At 41.1% G+C, this 19151-nt stretch overlaps 1 protein-coding gene across 1 annotated transcript in view; it reads right to left on the bottom strand.

Annotated features, from left to right (window-relative positions):
- Nucleotides 1-19151, bottom strand: part of ADAMTS2 (ADAM metallopeptidase with thrombospondin type 1 motif 2) — a 472420-nt gene that overhangs the window by 18549 nt on the left and 434720 nt on the right. Inside the window, exons 16-18 of the mRNA XM_036749669.1 lie at nt 11243-11406; nt 7322-7478; nt 5371-5503 (exon numbers count right to left, since the gene is read on the bottom strand). Coding sequence (XP_036605564.1) covers nt 5371-5503; nt 7322-7478; nt 11243-11406 — 454 coding nt within the window. The remainder of the gene's footprint in view (nt 1-5370; nt 5504-7321; nt 7479-11242; nt 11407-19151) is intronic.

Genomic DNA, 19151 nt, shown 5'->3' with positions numbered 1-19151 from the left:
AGATTAAAATGTAATTGAGAAATATTTAATGAAACAAATAAAAATACAACAAAACAGATAATGGTCAACTTTAAGTCAATACGTGCCTGCAGGTATCCTTACACATGGTTTGGTGGCTCCTATCTCCACATGAGTTTGATACCACTGATCCAGCTCACTCCTCTCATTGTAGAGATGAGAAAACCAATGCTCAGACTTGCCCCAAAGTCCAACAGGCAGTAGGTAACAGAGCTGGAAGTGACCTTAGAGCACAGGCTAGAAGAAATCTTAGAAAACAGAACATCCGAGCTGGAAAGAGCCTTAGACCATAAGATGGCAGAGCTAGAAAGGGCCTTAGAAACCATCCAGTCCAGCTAAGACACCAAGGCCCAGAGAATGGAAAAGTCTTCCAGCAAATGACTGGCAGACCAGGACTAGAAAAGTAGGAAGGGGAAGAGAATAATCATTTATATAGCACCTACTGTGTGCCAAACGCTACGCTAAGTGCTTTACAAATATTATCTCATTTGATCCTCATAACAACCCTACAAGGCTCTTATTGTCCCTATTTTAGAGTTGAGGAAACTGAGGCCAGCCCAGAGGTCAAGCTCAGGTTCACATAGCTAGTAAGTATCTGAAGCTGGATTTGAACTCAGGTCTTCCTGACTCCATGCCCAGAGCTCTATAGACTAAGCCCTCTAGCTGCCTCCCAGGACTAGAACTTGGGTCTTCTGATTCCCAGGCTGGCAGCTCTCCCAAATGCTCTACCTGGTCACTAAACTTTTGCTAAGGGCCCAATGTACCCCAGAAAACCAGTAATTTCTCAGCTGTAGATCAGTACAAATCCACCCCTTTTCCTCAAAACAGAAGTCCCTTCTGGCGTGACAATAAAGTTTTTTCCCAATCTTTGCTAAGATTGAGAAACTTCTCATTCCTATTTCTCCTCATTTCTACCCTGTGAACCTCCAGTCATATTGCCTTCAGAGCCCAGGCCTGCAAGGAACTTCTTCCATCCCTTTCCTTAAACACAGAGCAAGGATATGCTCCAGCATCCAAAGCCATCTCCCTTCTCATTCCTAACTTTCTCAGTTCTTTTAGTCCTGGTCTTGTGGTTGCTTCCCTCAGAGATTTCCCAGTGTAACGAGTTGCCTCTTACATGGTGAGCCAACCATAGCAAAATGGAAAAAAGCATTCGTGTTGAAGTCAGAAGACCAGGCTTGGAGTCTCATCTCTAACACTTAACCATCTGTGTTACCCTGGGCAGGTTCCTTAAACCCTCATGAGTCTGGTTCCCATATCTAGAGCTAAGCAGATGGCTGACTGGGACGATCTGAAAGGTCCCTTCCAACTCTGATGTTCAATAGTCCTAAAGGTATCCTTTCACTAGAATCCATCTGGTAATCTTTTGAAATCACCATTTTCCAAACTTCCAAATCTTTCTGACTCCCTACAAGTTGCCACATCTAATTTTCTGCTTAAAACTGAGTTCAGTTGGACCCAAATTGAAGTGAAACACTAGCAGGGTAAAAATCTGTGCTAAAGCACTTTATTGGAGTTCTGGCAAGGTGGTTAGCGTAGAGTCAAATGCCCCAGAGACACAGTGGCCTACTTTCCCCATCCTGAATACCATTAATTCCCCTGGGTGGGACTGAACCCATCCTGGTGATGCAAAGGTTTAAAATGTCACAGTCCCAGACCTCAGTGCATTTAGGATCCAAGAGATCTGATACGAGTGCTAAAGTCTATGCAGATAAGTGTCGTACCAAGAAGAGTGATTAGGGTAAAGGAATTCCATAGGGTGCTGTCATCATCAGTAGCTTTACCAGTGGCTCAGCCTGTAGAGCTTGCCATGTTGCTGTAGACACTCTAGGGCAGTTTATGTGTATTCTGCATGTATGTGTATATATACACACATACTTGTGTGCATATACGTACATACCTGGAGTCAGGAAGACTAATCTTCCTGGGTTCAAATTTGGCCTCAGACACTTACTACTTGTGTGACCCTGGGCAAGTCACTCAGCCCTGTTTGCCTCAGTTTCCTCATCTGTAAAATGAGCTGGAGAAGGAAATGGCGAACCACTCTACTATCTTTACCATGAAAACCTCAAATGGGGTGATGGAGAGTTGGATACAAGTGAAAAATGACTGAATAACAACAAAAATGTATATATATATATATATGTGTGTGTATATATATGTGTGTATATCATATAAGTATAAACATAAATGCCTATATATTTCTTGTTTCACTCATCAGAATATAAGTTTCTTGAGAAAGTAATGTTTCGGTCATTGCATTTGTATCCCCAGGTCATTGCATTTGTATCTACCACCCAGCAGGCACTTGTTAAATGCTTGTTGGTTGGCTAATTGAGGATTCTGAGAGGGATGCCTGAGCTAAAACAGCCATTTGCTTCTTGATAGAGACTGACCAAGCCCAGCTCTAATGAATATGCTCAGTGTGGGATGATACAATCCCGTTGCGGTCTTGGGGAGCTTGCTCAAACATTCTGTAACTGGGTTCAGTCTGTTCACCGCACAGTAAAGAGACAGACTTTTGACTGGCTGCCGAGATGGAAATGGGTACATCCCAAAGGCACCACCTGGTCTAAACCAGCGTCTTTTTTTCCTGCCTGGGTGTGTTTAGTGAGCAGGCAAGGACCTCTATGAGCCCTCAAAGAATGGCCTAGAGCATTTATCTCTCTACCAGGGCCTCAGCCCTGTAGCCCATAAGCAAATGGAATTGCTATTGCTTCTGTCTCAGTCCTCCTTAATGTTAGTGCCTTCCGTGAGATGACCTCCAATTTACCCTGTATTTATCTTGTATGTGTGTATATAGTTGCTTTTATGTTGTCTCCTCCATTAGTCCACAAGCTCTTTGAAGGCAGAGACCCTGTTTTTGCTTTTCTTTGTTTACCCCACAGCTTAATACAGTGGCTGGCACATAGTAGGTGCTTAATAAATGCTTGCTGACTGACATATTTGGTTTCTGTTGTGTCTCTTCTTCCTGCTTTTGGCTGGAGTGCTGGAGCCACTATGACTTGGGAGTCTGAAAGTCTGAAATGATAGGAGCTGGAGTGATAATTCTCACTCTCTTTCCAATTGTCCTTGGAGAGCCTGTGGCCCACCTAGTCCTACAATCTTCTCTTATCTTCTTCCAGTGGAACTGGAGTCCTCAGGAGGATTCTTGAGAATCTGCCTAGTGCTTACTGGAGCTACTCTGACCACCCTCATATTTGAGCATGCTGAAATCCTTTTTCCTTTGGCATCCAGGATGAACCCTTCCCTCTCCCCAACCCCTGAAATGAAGATAACCTCTTCCTCCTAACATTTCTCACAGCGATTTCCTTTACCCCAATCACTCTCTCCTTGGTACGACACTTACCTGCATAGACTTTGTCATTCCTTTCAGATCTCTTGGATCCTAAATGCACTGAGGTCTGGGACTGTGACATTTTATACCTCTGTATAACCAGTGATTGTACATGGTAGAGGCTTAATAAATGATTGTTGAATTTAGGGATCCCTCTACTCCCCTCATGTAGACACACTATTCCTATGCCTGGGGTATTGTCATATCCCTAAATAGGAAGCCCTAGGGATTCTTTGGGGTCTGATCAGCTTAACGTTCCCTTCAAGGACAAGTTTAATGGACTGGAGGTTAAAAAAAAGGATAGACTCAAACCAGAATGCATTTTCCTAATGAATCAATCCAAAGGGCCAGGGGTGGCTTCTTGGTGTGCAGGCCCAGCTTTCTTGACTGGATCCTGGATAGAACCATGGGTACTCCTACTGACTCTCAGAGTCAGACTTTCTCTGTTCTCTTAGCACCTATTTAAAAGTGCTCCCCAGGTGTCTGGATTAGAAAATACAAAGGACCATGTAGCCCATCACCAGGGTTTCACAGATGCTCCTTATGTCTTTCCTTGACTTCTAACTAGCGTTTCACAGCATCTCAGGACCTCAGAGAGCATCTAGTCTAATTCATACCTGAACAGGAATGTCTAACATTTCCACTGAGTGCATCCTAATCTCCATTTGAGGACCTCAGGGAAAGGGGATCCGAGTGCCACTTGAGGCTACGCATCGCATTCGTAGACAGTTCTCATTGTCAGGAAGTGTTCCTAACTTGGAGCTGAGGCCAGGTTGTCCACACCTTCTGCCTCTGCTTCCTAGCTCTGCCCTCAGGGCCAAGCAGAGAAAGTCTACTTCTTCCACCTTAAAGGCCTCTGAAATTCAAAAACAATGCTAGGCCCCAAAGTTTTGTCTTCTCCAGGCTAAATATTTCCAGTTCCTTTGACAATTCTCATATGGGATAATTTCCATTCTCTTTACCCTCCTGATCCTGGTTGCTTTCTTATTGGACCTTATCTAGCTTATCATTTTCTCTCCTCAAATATGGCACTCAGAGCTGAACACAGTATTCTAGATGCATTCTGACCAAGTGAGAGAATAATGATGATGATGATAATGAAGATGATAGCTAGCATTTACATAGCACTTTAAGGTTTGCAAAGCTCTTTAATGCATATTATCTCATTTGGTCTCCACAACCACCCTGTGAAGCAGGTGCTATTATTATCCCCATTTTACAGATCAGGAAACTGAGGCACAAAGAGGTTCAGTGACTGGCCCAGGATCACATGGCTAATAAGTGTCTAAGGCGGAATTTGAATTCAGGTCTTCCTGATTCCAAATCAGGACCTCTGTCTACTGTGACACCTACCTGCCTATGAAAAGCATTAGTATTATAACCACCCTTGTTCTACACATCTGACTTCAATATATACTATATATGCATGTATACACACATGTATACATAAATGTATACATACATATGTACAGACATACACATACATGCGTATATATGTATACATATACACACATACATTATTGTATACAATACATACTATATATTACGTATACATACAATATATGGATACATGTGTGTGTATACACACACAGTATACGATATATATTCAATATACAACAGACTTTAGGTCTCTGAGCAGTCAGGTTGGCTCATCCCCCTACTCAGAAGTCAATCGGTCAGCAGTAGCTACCTTCTCAGAAGAATCATTTCCACTTACAAAATTCATTCTGCAACAGGAATAGCTCCTTGCAGGTTGCTTAAACCTGGTCCCAGAGAAGCAGGCTATTGGTTCAAGGGTAGGGGCTGCAAAGTAATTGTCCCTAATGAAGTTTTTCTGCTCCCACATGTCCACATCTCCACTAACAGGGAACACTGCGGTGTGGGCAGGGTTCCCTTAGGGCTCTAGGGAATCCAGAGAGGACTCAGGGATCCTATTTCATGCAAGCAGGAGGTCTGATCTCTATCTGGGGTTAGGGGCTGGATGCAGGAGGTAGAGAGGAAAGGAGAGCACTTACACTGGCTGAGAACACTCCTGAAGGTTGCATGTTCTACGAATCGGCTTAGGCTTTGCAATGGAGTCACAACTACTTCTATGTACCATCTTGAGGTCCAGTTTTCTTCGACAGCCATACCTGGTAAACTGGAAACCTAGATTAGTGGAAAAAAATTTGCAGAAGAGTTTATTAATAATTATTCAGTTGTTTCAGTTATGTCCAACTCTCTGTGACCCAATTTGGGGTTTTCTTGGCAAAGATATTAGAGCAGCGTGCCAATTTCTTCTCCAGCTTATTTTACAGATGAGGAAAGTGACTTGCCCACGGTCAGAGAGCTAGTAAGTGTCTGAGGCTGGATTTGAACTCAGGAAGATGAGTCTTCCTGACTCCAGGTCCTAAATTCTATCCACTGCACCACCTAGCTGCCCTAAGAGTTTATTTACATAAAGACATTTAAAGAAAAAGTCTCTCTAGGTCTCAGACCTGTAATGATCTCCATCTGAAGCCAGCTACCAGGAATTCCCTTTTTTATCCTTATGTATTTTACAATAACCAAGCACAAAATACAAGAGTCACCACCAGTTAACACCTGTTGTGCAAGATCCAATTACTGAGCCAGATACCAGACATGGTGTCTTCCCAGACATAGAGATAACCTTCCTGGGGTCAGGAAGACTCATCTTCCTGAGTTCAGAATACATACAGAATATACAGAGAGAATAGAATATATAGAAAATATATACAAAACAAATGTTGGGTAATTTTGTGTGGAAGGCTCTAGTGGTTGAAGGGGGTGGGGATCCAGAAAGACCTCAGGTAGAGGATGGCCCTTGAGCAAAACTTTGAAAGGAAGGAAGGATGAATGGAGATCATGATGAAGAAGTAATGTATTCTAGGCCTGGGGGACAGTATGTACAAAGGCATGGAGGTGGGAGATCAAACAGCATGTGTGATAAACAATAAGAAGGCTAATTTGGCTGGTCTGAGGAGTGTGAGGCAAGTGATGTATAATAAATTTAGAAAGGTAGGCTTGAGCTAGATTGTGAAGGGCTTTAGAGACAGACAGAAGGGCTTTTATTGGATCCTAGGGCTAGTAGGGAGCAGGTGGAGTTTATTGAACATTGTAGTGACTAGGTCAGCTCTGGACTTTGGAAAGAAAAATTGCTTTGACAGCTGTGTAAAGAATGAATTGGGACCTGAATTCAAGGAAACCAATCAGAGGCTATGATAGTCCAGGTAAGGGGTGATCAAGGATTGAACTCAGGGGATGGCTGTGATAAGGGGAAGGATGCGAGAAATTTCCACTATGGTACTATGATCTCCAAACCAACCCATCCAAAAGAGGAATTCCTTATTTTTCTCTTCAAACTTACTCTGTTTCTCAACATCACTCCCTCCCTATCCACGTCTGTCAATGGCATCTCCATTTTTTCTGTCACCATTCCTGACACTCTGACTCCTCCCTCTACTTCCCCTGACCTCTTGATAAAGGCTCTGCTCAACCCTAATAGCTTCTCAGTCACCAAGTCCTTTGGATACTTCATACATGTTTCTCCCATTAATTTCATTTGCTTCTTTTCCATTTTTCTTGCCTCTACCTGAGTCTAGGCCCTTACCATGCTCAGACCTGACAGGAGACCATTTAACTTTTATTTTAACATTTCCAGAAATGCGGAACTCACTATTTCTTTACTCAGTCTGTTTTGCTTTGGGATTGCTAGAAAGCTTTTCCCTTTGTCTTGCTCAAGATCTTAGTTCCCTTCTAAAAATTAGCATCCATGGTACCTATTATTCACATCACTCATGTTGGCCTTTCATCGTGTTTCTTTTTCATTGTTACTGAAATATTTTGCATGTGTTTCCCGCATGACACTGAGTGCTCTTGGAAAACAAGAACCAGGCCTCAGGTCTTCGTTTTCTCTTGCTTCCCTCATTGCAAAGGTCTCTTTCTGAATGAGGGTAAGAAACTTACCTCCTCCGCAGGGCTTGGAACACTGAGTCCATTTCTTCAGGGCCCACTCATGGCTCACAGAGTCTTCCACAACATTGTTGTTGTCAACATTCAGGGAGTCCTCGTGGATCATGTACTTGTAGGTCAAAGAGATCTTGGCATCACCATGAGGAATGACCTACACATATGGATGGATGCCACAGGGGATTTAGAACACATTTGCAAGGCACGCCTTGACTTTTTTCTAGGTAACTGACTCACCCTCCCTCCCAATATTTGGAGGAAAGGGTAAGAAAGTTTAGACCCATAAATTTGATCTTTCTCTCTCCCAGGATGCACTGAGGATGGACAAGTTTTAGCAGGTGGTCATTTGGGAAGCCTGGACTGAGGTAGGGTGGACTAGAATTCTAACTTCTTTTTCTCATGGGTTATTTTCTGTCTTACATTGTCTCTTGTTTATCAGGGACCTTCAGTCACTAAAGGCACATGTTCCTGGATGCTGCTTTGAACAATGTTCCAATTTACAATTTAGTTGAGGGAAAAGAGGAAGCAAGAGGGTAACTCCTCCCTCCTCTACCCAATGCCACATAGGGAAGAACCACATTTACTTCAGATTCATTCTCCCTCCTGCCTTTGAGCCATTGTAAAGGTGGATCTCCATGTCTTTTTAATTTAATGTATAATTAAATGTCCTCCCTCCCTCTCTCCCTCCACCCCCCCCCCATCTTTGTCTCTTAGAATCCTTCATTCCCTTTAAGGCTCAGACCAAGAGGCCATCAAGAGGCCTCTACAAATTTTCCCCTGCTCCTAGTCCTTTTCCTACCTCTCTTGTCATCACTATGTTTTTGTATATATCTTACATATTTATCAGTGAATATGTTGCCTCCCTGGTAGACTATAAATTTCTTGACAGAGAATGTCTCACTTTTATATTTATATTCCCATCACCAAGAGGAACGCCTTATATGTAAGAGAGATTTAATAAATGCTTGTCAATTAACTGATTTATTGGTGCTAATCTGCTTGTACAGAGCAAAACACCCCAGTAAATCACTCTAGTTATACTGAGACCCAATGACAAAGGACAGTATATGGCCATCTGCTTCAGGACTGTTTCTAATTTGTTTACCCATTTCTAATCTATATTTATAGAAGAGACCAATTCTAATCTGCCATGCCCATCTGCCATTCCAGCCTTTAAGATCTGCCATGAACAATAGAGGTTGAATAGAGCTGCTCAGTGGGAGCAATTTTTTTGAGAACTCTGGAGATTTCAGTATCTAGACTCTTTCAAATATGTATCGTTAAGATCATAACTGGCATATAGGAACATATTTCAGAGTGGCTATTTTGTGTCTATACAAGTAACTTAAGGACAAAGAGAATTAACTCAACCTCAGTAAGTCATATCCCCTAAGCTCTCAAATCATCAACTTCATCTGGCCTGTGCTCTCCAAGAATGGCCAGGCATATGAGATGCATTTAAAAGAAGCCGCATTTCACTTGGTGTGGCTACGGCTATAGTCGTAGTGTTCCAGGATTAAGAATCCCGGTGATTCCAGTAGTCATTCCAATTATCATTTGGGGCAATATATCTAAGCTGGGGGATGGGTCTACAGGGATCTCAAGAGAAGAGTAAGGTCTTAGAAGAGACCTTCTTGAATGGTTTTGTTGATCATGTGACTCAATGCTATTGGGCACAATTAGTTGAGTCAATATGAGGGTTTTTTTATTTACCTTGACCTTAGTTTACATCAAAAATCTTTTTCCATCTCCCTCATCATGGTTTTGGATGGTTAATATGGTGATCTGCATGTGACAAGGGTTCCTGTAGGCTATGCCTTTTGGGCACAGAGTCTATCAAATTTTTATCAAACTGGCAAGGTGACAGATATCTGTTCTCTGAGGACCAGCCTAGTCAAGTGGAGAGGCTGGTTACCACAAGGTAGGCCCCTAGGTGATGAATTCATTAACCATACTTCCTCAACACTTCAGACTGATTGATACTTGGACAAAAGATACATTGTCCATTTGCCAGGCCCAACCTCAAAGGCTTTCTAGTCTGGTAGGACCCACAGTATCTGGAGCTTTCCTGGCATAGCCTTTGAAAACCCAAGGTCACTACTCTATGCCAGTCACAGTATTAAGCCCTGAGGATACAAAATTGAAACAGTTTCTGCCTTTAAGGTGCTTACATCGAGATGGGGGAAACAAAACATAAAAAGAATAGATACATATAAGACATATAATAAATGGAAGGGAATCTCAGAAGGGAAGGCAGTAGCAGCTGGGATTGGGAGTTGAGTATTGAAAGAAGCCAGAGATTCTAAAAGGTCTTGGCCCCACGACAATTAGGAGACAACATAGGACTTCAGTGGAGAGTAAGTCATGTGACAGACAAAAATACTTTGCTTCTGTCAGTCCTCTTTTGCTGGGACCCCTCTGCTTCCTAGTATACTAGAAGCTTTGAAGTACCCAAATAAGTACTGTTTATTATTAGAGTTGAGAATCATTCATAACTTACAGATGGATTATGATAAGATTTAGTGGGGGTAATTTCCATCCCAACTAAATCACAGATCCTTGATGTATTGAAGAATTTTTAATGTGGCCTATTGGCATCAGACCCACCAAAATGTAGGCTTTCAGTACACATATGACTATCAGGGGGCAGTGGTACACAGGCTATTGACAGACACAGACCTTGATCCCTAGAAGAGGGGTAAGAACATCAGCAGAGGAGAGCGAAAGCTACTCATGAAGCCTTCCCACCCAGAATGCTAGGTGAGAATTTGTTGGAACATTTTTCATCATTGCCCACATAGCCACCTAGAGATCGTTGCCACTTACTTAGAAATGGCTGCCATTTCCTTTTTTTTTGTCCTTCCCACTTCTCAGGAAGGCAGTAAATCATGAAATTTAGAGCTGGAAAGGACCTCAGATATCAACTCCTTCATTTTATAGTTGAGGAAAGGGAGGCTCAGAGAGGCTAAGTCTTAGTAAGCACAGATAGTAAATAGCAAAACTGGAATTTGAATTGGTCTTGGGCCAGCTAGATGGCATGATGGATATAAGATTGCCAGGCCTGGAATCAGGAAGACTCATCTTCGTGAATTCAAATCCAGACTCAGACACTTACTAGCTATGTGACCGTGGGCAAATCACTTAACCTTGTGTGCCTCAGTTTCCTCATCTGTAAAATGAGGTGGAGAAGGAAATGGCAAACCATTCCAGTATCTATGCCAAGAAAACCCCAAATGGGGTCATGAAGAGTTGGACACAACTGGAAAAAAGACAACTATGATCCCAAATTCTATTTACCATACCACCCTGGTGATATTACTAACAGGCCTTAACTTTAGGTGACCTGAGGCTCCCCAGAGGCAGAAGAAGTTTGGTAGGCATTCAATTAATACCAGGAAACTAAAAACCACTGCTCAAGGGGCAGGCCCTGGGGGAAAGAAACTATATAACAGTAATGAGATAATTCCAGAAAGGTTCAGAGTAGTATATTAGGACTCCAGAGAAAGTCTAGAATTCTAAATGTCCACCCAGCTGCATGTCTTAATCCATGCTTGAGGATCCTTTTATTTTCCAGAATCTCTACCCCAGGTGTTTAACTATGGTCCTGGCAGCACAGTCTCTTATCCCAACTCCAACACTGTCCTTGTATTTATTTCATATATACTTATGTATATGCAAGTTACGAAAATAATTACTGAGTAGAATGTAAGCTCCTTGAAAGCAGGAACTATTTCATTTTTGCCTTTGTATCCTTGGTACCTAGCACAATGTCTGATACATAATAGGTTCTTAATAAATGCCCATTGATTGATTTTTTGGACACATAGCCAATAGAAGTTAAAAGATGGTTTTTGAAATGAATGTCTTGGAGAGCCTAGGGATTCCTCAGAGAGCTCCAGAGGTTGCCTTCAAACTCACCAGTACTGTTATGGCACCATAGAGAGGGCCCATCGTCTGGACAGTTTCTCGATCGTCATCATTTCGATATTCCCATTCCACACCCATGTCAATGAAGACTTTGGAATCAGGAACCAAGTTTTCCTCATTCAAAATAAACTTCCCCGTCTCTTGGCTCTTGATGGCTGGGGATCCAAAAGAGAAACCCACCCCCCAAAACCGCCATCCAAAGTCAGGACACTTAGCCAATGTGGGAGAAGGGAGAGCAATGAGTCAGAGTAAAGGGCTTTGTTTCTGCCAGGGAAGTCAGAACAGTCCCAGGCTGTCATCCTGTACTCAGAGGCTCCAGGGCCCATAACCTCCTTGGTCAAAGTGTTCAAATTTGACAGAGTAGTTGGAGGTACTTGGTCAGGCTTCCCTGCTTCCAGTACCCCCAGCATATCCACATGTGGTTGCCCCCCATGGAAGTAAAGGCCACACATTTAGCTGTCTCCACCCATAATTCTGTTGCATTGCTTGCTAAAGGTCCTATTCTTGAGATCATGGAGCTAGAAAGGATCTTTGAGGCAATCTTGTCAACCCCCCTCATTATACTGATGAGGTAACTGAGGCACAAAAAGAGAAAGTGACTTGCTGGCTCAAGGCCACACAGCAGAGCTAAGCTTTGGACAGATTTTACATGACTACAGAGATAATTTCTTCCCCTATAATATCAAGCTGACCATATAAAGAAACCTGATCAAATCTATTATCTTATACTTCATATGATTACTAGATGGAAAGAGATCATCAGTGACTGCCCAAGCATGCCAAAGGCTAAAGAATATAGACCCTAGTAAGAGAACTGAGGTTTCCTGTTTAATGCTACCTCAACATTAATGAAACTCTGCTTCATTCCTGGTGGGAACAGCATGAACTTTCCTGTTTCTGTCTCTGTTATAATAGGTTCACCCTAATGGAACAGACCTGGGGCATTTCAGGGGTGCCGGGAGGAGACAGTCTTTGTAGCACTGTCTACCAGGGTACATGCAGAAAACATATAACACAAGTCACAAAACTAACTGGCAAGCATGTTCTCCTGAGGTTTTGCCCACCTGAAGGGGGAAGACACCTCAACAGGTTGTGGAGAAGTAGTGGAAAGAACACTGGAGTTTGACTTGGGTTCAAATGTTGCTTCTGCTCCTTACTAGCTATGTGACCTTGGGCACTTAAACTCTCTGGGCTTCCATTTTCTGCTCTGTAAAATGTAGTTGGAATGTATGGGCTCTAAGGTCTTTTCCAGTTATGAATCTCAGGATCCTATGCAGGCGCAAACCTCAATGCCAACAAAGTAGCTGTGATAGGTTTATCCTAAATGCTAGAATAAAAAACTGTTACTAAGATAGAGATTTGAATGATTCATGGGTGGAATGAATGGGTCCTTAGCTAGACACCCACTCCAGTTAAAAATTATCTATGAGAATCTCAATCAATTCCATCACAGAGAAATAGAAGAATTTCAATTAGTATTCAGGTGAATGATGAATGAGATGCCTTAATATTAATTTTAAAAAATCACAGATGATCAGAGTTGGAAGAGCCCCCAGAAACCATCTAGTTCAACCTATATTGGTATGAGAATTCCCTGATAGTCAAGAATTATTCATCCAGTGCCCATCAGTTGGGAAATGGTTGAACAAGTTGTGGTATATGAATGTAATGGGATACTACTGTGCTATAAGAAATGATGAGCAGGTGCACTTCAGAAAAATCTGGAAAGTCTTATATGAGCTGATGCTGAGTGAAGTGAGCAAAACCAGGAGAACATTGTACGCAGTAGCAGTGACATTGTGCAATGACCAGCTTTGACAGACTTATCTCTTCTTAGCAATGCGAGGATCTAGACAACTCCAAAAGACTCATGATGGAGAATGCTATCCACATCCAGAGAGAGAATTATGGAGTCTCAATGCAGATCAAAGCATAACCTTTGCTCTCTTTTTTGTTTGTTTGTTTCTTCTTTCTCATTGTTTCTGCCATTGGTTCTAATTCTTCTTTACAACATGACTAATGTGAAAATAGGTTTAATATGAATGTATATATAGAGCCTGTATTAGATTGCATGCCATCTTGGGGTGGGGGGAGGTGACAGATGGGGAGAAAATTAGGAACTCAAAATCTTATGGAAGTGAATGTGAAAATGAAAAATAAGTAAATAATTTTTTTTAAAAAAGAATTGGTCATCCAGGTTATGGTTGAAGGTGTTCATTAAGAGGGAAACCCCTCCTTCTTGAGGAAGTTCATTCTTTTCCTGGATAGCTCTAATTGTTAGGAAGTTTTCTTTACTCATCAAGGGAATTCCCCTATTTTATCAAGTCTAAATCTGGACCTTTGTATCTTTGACTTCTACTTGTGCTGCCCTCTGGGGTTTAGTAGAAAGAAGTACAATCCTTCTTCCAAATATTTGGGGATAGCTCTTTTGTCCCCCTAAGTCTTTTCTTTCCCAAACTAAACTCCTCAGTTCATTCAACCAATTCTTTATCATCCTGGTTGCTGCCCTCATCCCGGCCCCTTTCCAGTTTTTTCATGTGGTCCCCAGAACTGAACACAGTACTCCAAACATATCCTAATCAGGACAGAGTGCAGCAGGCTAATTGTCTCCCTAGTTCTAGACACCAGAAGTCTCTTAATGCAGTCTTTTTTGGGGGGGTGGTGGAGGGGAGAGGGGCTGCATTATCATATTATTGAAGTGCTTGTACGGAACTGGCAATCGACAAAGCCTCTCCCACCATATAATTTTTCTATCTATTGCTGATCATTCTTACTTTTCTCATCTTGTGCTTGTCAAGGAGATTTTCTGATTTAATTGTAAGACTCTAAATTTCTCTCTATTATATTGAATCTTATTAGAGCTATCTCAAGGTTGAGATTTATTTGGATTCTGACTCCTATCCAGTATTATCCAATATGTTAGCTATTCCTTCCAGCTTTATGCCATTTACAAATTTGACAAGCATGACATTTAGACCTTTATCCAAATCACTGATAGAAATGTAAAACAGCACAGGGCTTAAGCACAGATCTCTGGGGTCCTCTTGAGATCCTCCAAGCTGACATTGAACCACTAATAACAACAATAAATGACAACTTTTGGTATCCATTTATTCTGAATCCATCTAATTGTGATACCACATTTTCCCATTTTTTCAATGAGAACTGCATGAGGCACTTGTCCAATAAAATCTAGGTATACTATATCTTCAGCACTTCCTATTACCAATCTAATAATCCTGGGCCAAAAAAATGGAATGAGTTTAGCCTTTCATGGTCTGTTCTTCTTCCTTTTTTAAAAATTTTCATGGTCTGTCCTTGAACCTATGATTGCTATTTGTTATCCCTATCTCTTTTTTTCTAGATGCTTACTAACCGTCCCATTAATAATACATTTGAGAATTTTTGCAGGAATCACATTCAAGTTCACTGACCTATAGTGAGCAGGCTCCATTTTCTCCACCCCATCTTCTCCTCTGAAGATCAATGACTGTTTTAGTAACCACATTTGCCAGTTCTTTTACTATCTAAAGATAGAATTCATCTGATCCCGGCAACTTGAACTCATAAAAGGTAGCTAATGGACTCCCACCTCCCACTATTATCTCATTGCTTAACTTGGATATCAACTCCTTATTAGTTTAGGTTTGCTCTGTCCTTACTTGTTGAAAGATTGTTCTCCTTGGCAGAGAAAACAGAAGCAAAAGCAAAAGCAGAAATGGATAATCTCTTCTTCTCACCATCAAGTAGTGTTCCTATCCCTTCTTTGAGTAGTGATTCCCTCCCCTCCCCCTGTCAATATAGCATAAAAATTCTTTGGTTAACCTTAGCTTCCTTCATTAGTCTCAGTTCATTCTGAGTTTTAGAATGCTTGCTATTACTATTAAGGGAGTATGCTACCCTTTGGTATTCATTCTCTATTATCTCCTCGTCTATATGTTTATTGTGTATTAAAAAAAATAAATTGGTCAGTGAATTCCCTGTGTGACAACACTGATCTCTTTAGGTAAGTTTCCCCTTTTCTACCTCATCAGAATTGCCTTTTCTTTTCATAACCTTGGTTGCCCAAGGGTGTTTTGCCTACTGCTGTGTAGGTGTGATTTGGAATTGATAGAAAGAATGATTTCTCATTGCATGTCGAGTTGGCATGAGAAGTTTGGAAAAGAGAGACATTCTTTTTCATTCCTCTTTCAAGAGAGGCCCATTCAATTATAGTCTCTCTTTTGGACCAACTCTGTGGAGAGAGACAGACTTTGGAAGGCAGACATATGGGGGGAGGGGGGACGCTGACTTCTCAATATGTCCCTTATTTCTACTACGCCTCCCTAGAGACTTTGGGATGTTTCTCCCCTTTTAGTTATATTGGAGCTCCTTTGTTGGTTGAGCTGAGATATCTTGTTTCTCAGTGAGAGAGCTCATTCATTCAGATTATTTTCTGGTATTTTCTAATTTGTATAACTTTTCTGATTTTTGTTTACTATTTGCGTGGATGAATGAGTTTACTCACTTACTCATGCATCTCTATTCATGGTGATCTTTTGTGTAACTATCATTCTTGGAAAGGAGCCATGCTTACAAATATAAGCTTGGGGTACCCCTTCCCCTTTAGGAGACAGTGACCAGGAAAGCACTCTTGGTGCTTCACCTCCTTACATTAGAATCTCTTGTTCGCTTCTCCAGTTATTCATACTTAGTGCATTTTTATTTAAATATCCGAGGCACAGGGTTTATTGTAGTTTTTTTTGGATTTTTAAAAAATTTTATTCTTGAGAAATTTCCATCCTTCCTAGGATGGTTTCCCAGTAGAATTCTGGTTCATGGTATCCCACCTATTCTTCCTCTAAAACTTTTGAAGACTGCTTTCCTCAAATCTATGCAGAGCTCACATCATACTGTGCCTTCCTGGCATTTCTCTTCTTCCCAATCACATATCCTAGGCTGGCATGGTCACTTTATCCTCAAGGTTCTATCATTTCTACCTTAGTTCTTCCTTGCTGCTAAGAATCAGATACAGAATAAATGTCTCCCTCATTAGCTATTCCCCTTTTAAAGGATGGAATTATTATTAAGGCAATTAAAAAAAAACTACCATCTGCTCTGTTTTGGGCAGAGAAAGAGAAAAAGAAGAACAGTAGATTTCAGGATAGTTGAAATTTCCCATCACTATATATCATATTCCTGTTCCAGACCTGTGATATGTTGTGGAATCTCACCTACTTCTTTCTGTCCCAGTGGTCAGTAATATACTCCAATGATAATATTACTTTTATTTCTTTCTCAATTGATTTTCATCTAAATGCTCTCCAATGTGTTTTTATTTTTGGTTCCTGGACTTTTTCACATTTCTTAATGTGTAATAATGTGTGATCTCTTATGTTTACCTATCCTGCTTCTTCTGAATAAGCTATATCCTTCTAAAGTCATAGTCTAATCATGGATCTTACCCCATCAATTTAGTGATAACAAAAAAATTAAATTTTCCTCCCTGTATTAAGATCTCTTGTTTATTTTCCTGGTTATTCATACTTTGTGCATTTTTGTACCTGAGGCCACAGGTTTGAAGGGTTTTTTTTCTTGGATTTTTCTCAAGTGATTTTCAATGTCTATTCTTCTTACTACACTGTAACTACTTCCTATGGCATATAGATTGTTTGGTATTCATAGGCAGGTTTCTCTTTTACTCTGCTTTTTGAGTTTAAAATCCTTTTGATTCTATTTGTAAGATTTCATGTGAGTATGTTCTTATTAGCCATTGTTAAGTGGGCTCGATCATCTTCCAAGAGCCCATCATTCCCCAGTTTTAATCTGTGGACCAGAAATCCAAATTCTGAGGTACCACCCTCTTAGCCACTTATGTACTTTTAAATCTGCCTTTTTCTTCTCCAGTCTTCAATCAGTAGCAGTAAAAACACCCATATCCCTAAATCCTTCAGCTTTTTGCCTAAGACTTCACAAACCTTAGCAATATTTACTGGATTCAGCATCATTTGTGTCCATGTGAATTACCAACAGTGTAATTGGTAATGCATTGATTTTGTCCGTGTGAATTACCAAGCGTGAAGAGTAGTCATCTGTTTTGATAAATCATGGAAGGTTCTCTGTCATTTTCTGGATAAACTGTAGGCCTTTCTCTTATTATCAGCCACCTCAGTGAGCTTCTACACAGAGCTGTAAGCTACCACCACGCATCTCTTCTTCTGATCCTTCCTGAAAACGATCCTCTTACTTGATAAGAGATCACAGCACCTGGCACATAGTAAGTACTTAATAAACCCTTGCTGACTGACTGATTGATAACATCTGTAGATTCACAGGATCATTATTTGGAGGGAAAGCAGTTGTTTCTTCATCATGGAGTCTAGATCTCTTCTCTTTAGGAAGATCCATAGGTCTGTTGCTTCACCGGGTCTTTTTCCCTTTTATCTTCTGTGTACCATTCTTCTACCCTCAAGCCACAGACACAGGTTAAGAATCCCCTAGGGCAGCTAGGGGGACTTGAGGACTTGAGTTCAAATCTGTGCTCAGACATTTACTAGCTGTGTGACCTTGGGCAAGTCACTTATTCCTGTTTGCCTCAGTTTTCTCATCTGTAAAATGAGCTGGAGAAGGAAATGGCAAAACACTCCAGTATCTTTGCCAAGAAAATTCCAAATGGGGCCACGAAGAGTCAGACACGAATGAAATGACTCAACAATAACAATTATTTCTTTAGATCCCTTATTTCTTCATCTTTGTTTTTACATTGAAGAAATACTTCGTTCTCAATGATAATGTGAAAAACAGACAGTCCTTGAGTCTGCTTGTGGAGACAGACTGGCCAGCACTTTTAGCAGAAACGACCATTTGGCCAACAATGTTGCACACTATATACATGCCAGTGCAAAATTTACCGTGTTCTCCACACTTGCTGTTAAGATCGTCCATCTCGGCTCTGATGCTAATAGGTTTCACGGAGAATTGTTGTGACAAACTGCTCTTGGGGTACCTTCAGCTCTGGAATTATTCCTCTGTTTCTTGCCTTTTTAGCATCTTGACAATTTCATCTAACTTCCTTTCCCTTGTCTTAACCTCTGCACTGTTTTACCAATACCCCTCTCCTTCCTCCTCTGGTCCTTTTCCTTCTTCCACTCCCCTCTTTCTGCTCTTTTTCTTAACCATGAGTCTTTTCCTACTAAAGTCCTTCTTCCTCTTCTTAAATGCTTCTGTTTGAATTCTTCTTCAAGCTCATTTCTTTTCTATCTCAGTCTAAGTTTTCTTCTTCATTTTCTCAAGTCCTCCCAACTTTCCCATACCTAAATTCAATCTCCGATCTTCACAATTCCTAAAGCCACCCTGGCAAATGACTTCCCAATTCCTTCTTCCTCCCCTCCTTTTCCTCTTCCTCTTATCCAATCTTCTACTACTGAAACACGGAGACTACTTTAACACACACAAACACAGCTTACACACTAAGGAAACTGGGACCAAAGAGAGGATCAAACTTGTCTGAGGTCATACGTTGGGCAAGGAATGCAGTTGCAGCAGGGTGTATGGAAAGGCCAAGAAGTCCTAAGGATGCAGTGGTTGGGTAAATGGGAAGGCAAAGAGGTCATTAGATTGCAGAAGTGGGTCAGATGATGCCATTGTGAGGATTACAGGGCTCAATGGCAGGGTACATGGTATAATATTACTTCCTTGATTGTTCTTTCACTTGTTATGTTTTTTTCAAAGGCAAGGTAGGAATTGGGGTAAGATGTTCACCTAAGGGTTGTATATGTTCACTTGAGTTTTATGCTTCTTAAGGTAATAATAAAAGCATTTCAAACAAAAAAATACTGCTGTTACTAAAAAAATACTGCTGTTACTGCAAAAAAAGAAATGCAGCTGCAACCAGAAATCCTGATGTTGAGTTCACTCTTTC

The sequence above is a fragment of the Trichosurus vulpecula genome, chromosome 3 (assembly GCF_011100635.1).
Source record: "Trichosurus vulpecula isolate mTriVul1 chromosome 3, mTriVul1.pri, whole genome shotgun sequence".
Classification (NCBI taxonomy): Eukaryota; Metazoa; Chordata; class Mammalia; order Diprotodontia; family Phalangeridae; genus Trichosurus; species Trichosurus vulpecula.
Note: the sequence above shows the minus strand (reverse complement) of the source record. Positions and strands in the feature narration are given on the sequence as shown.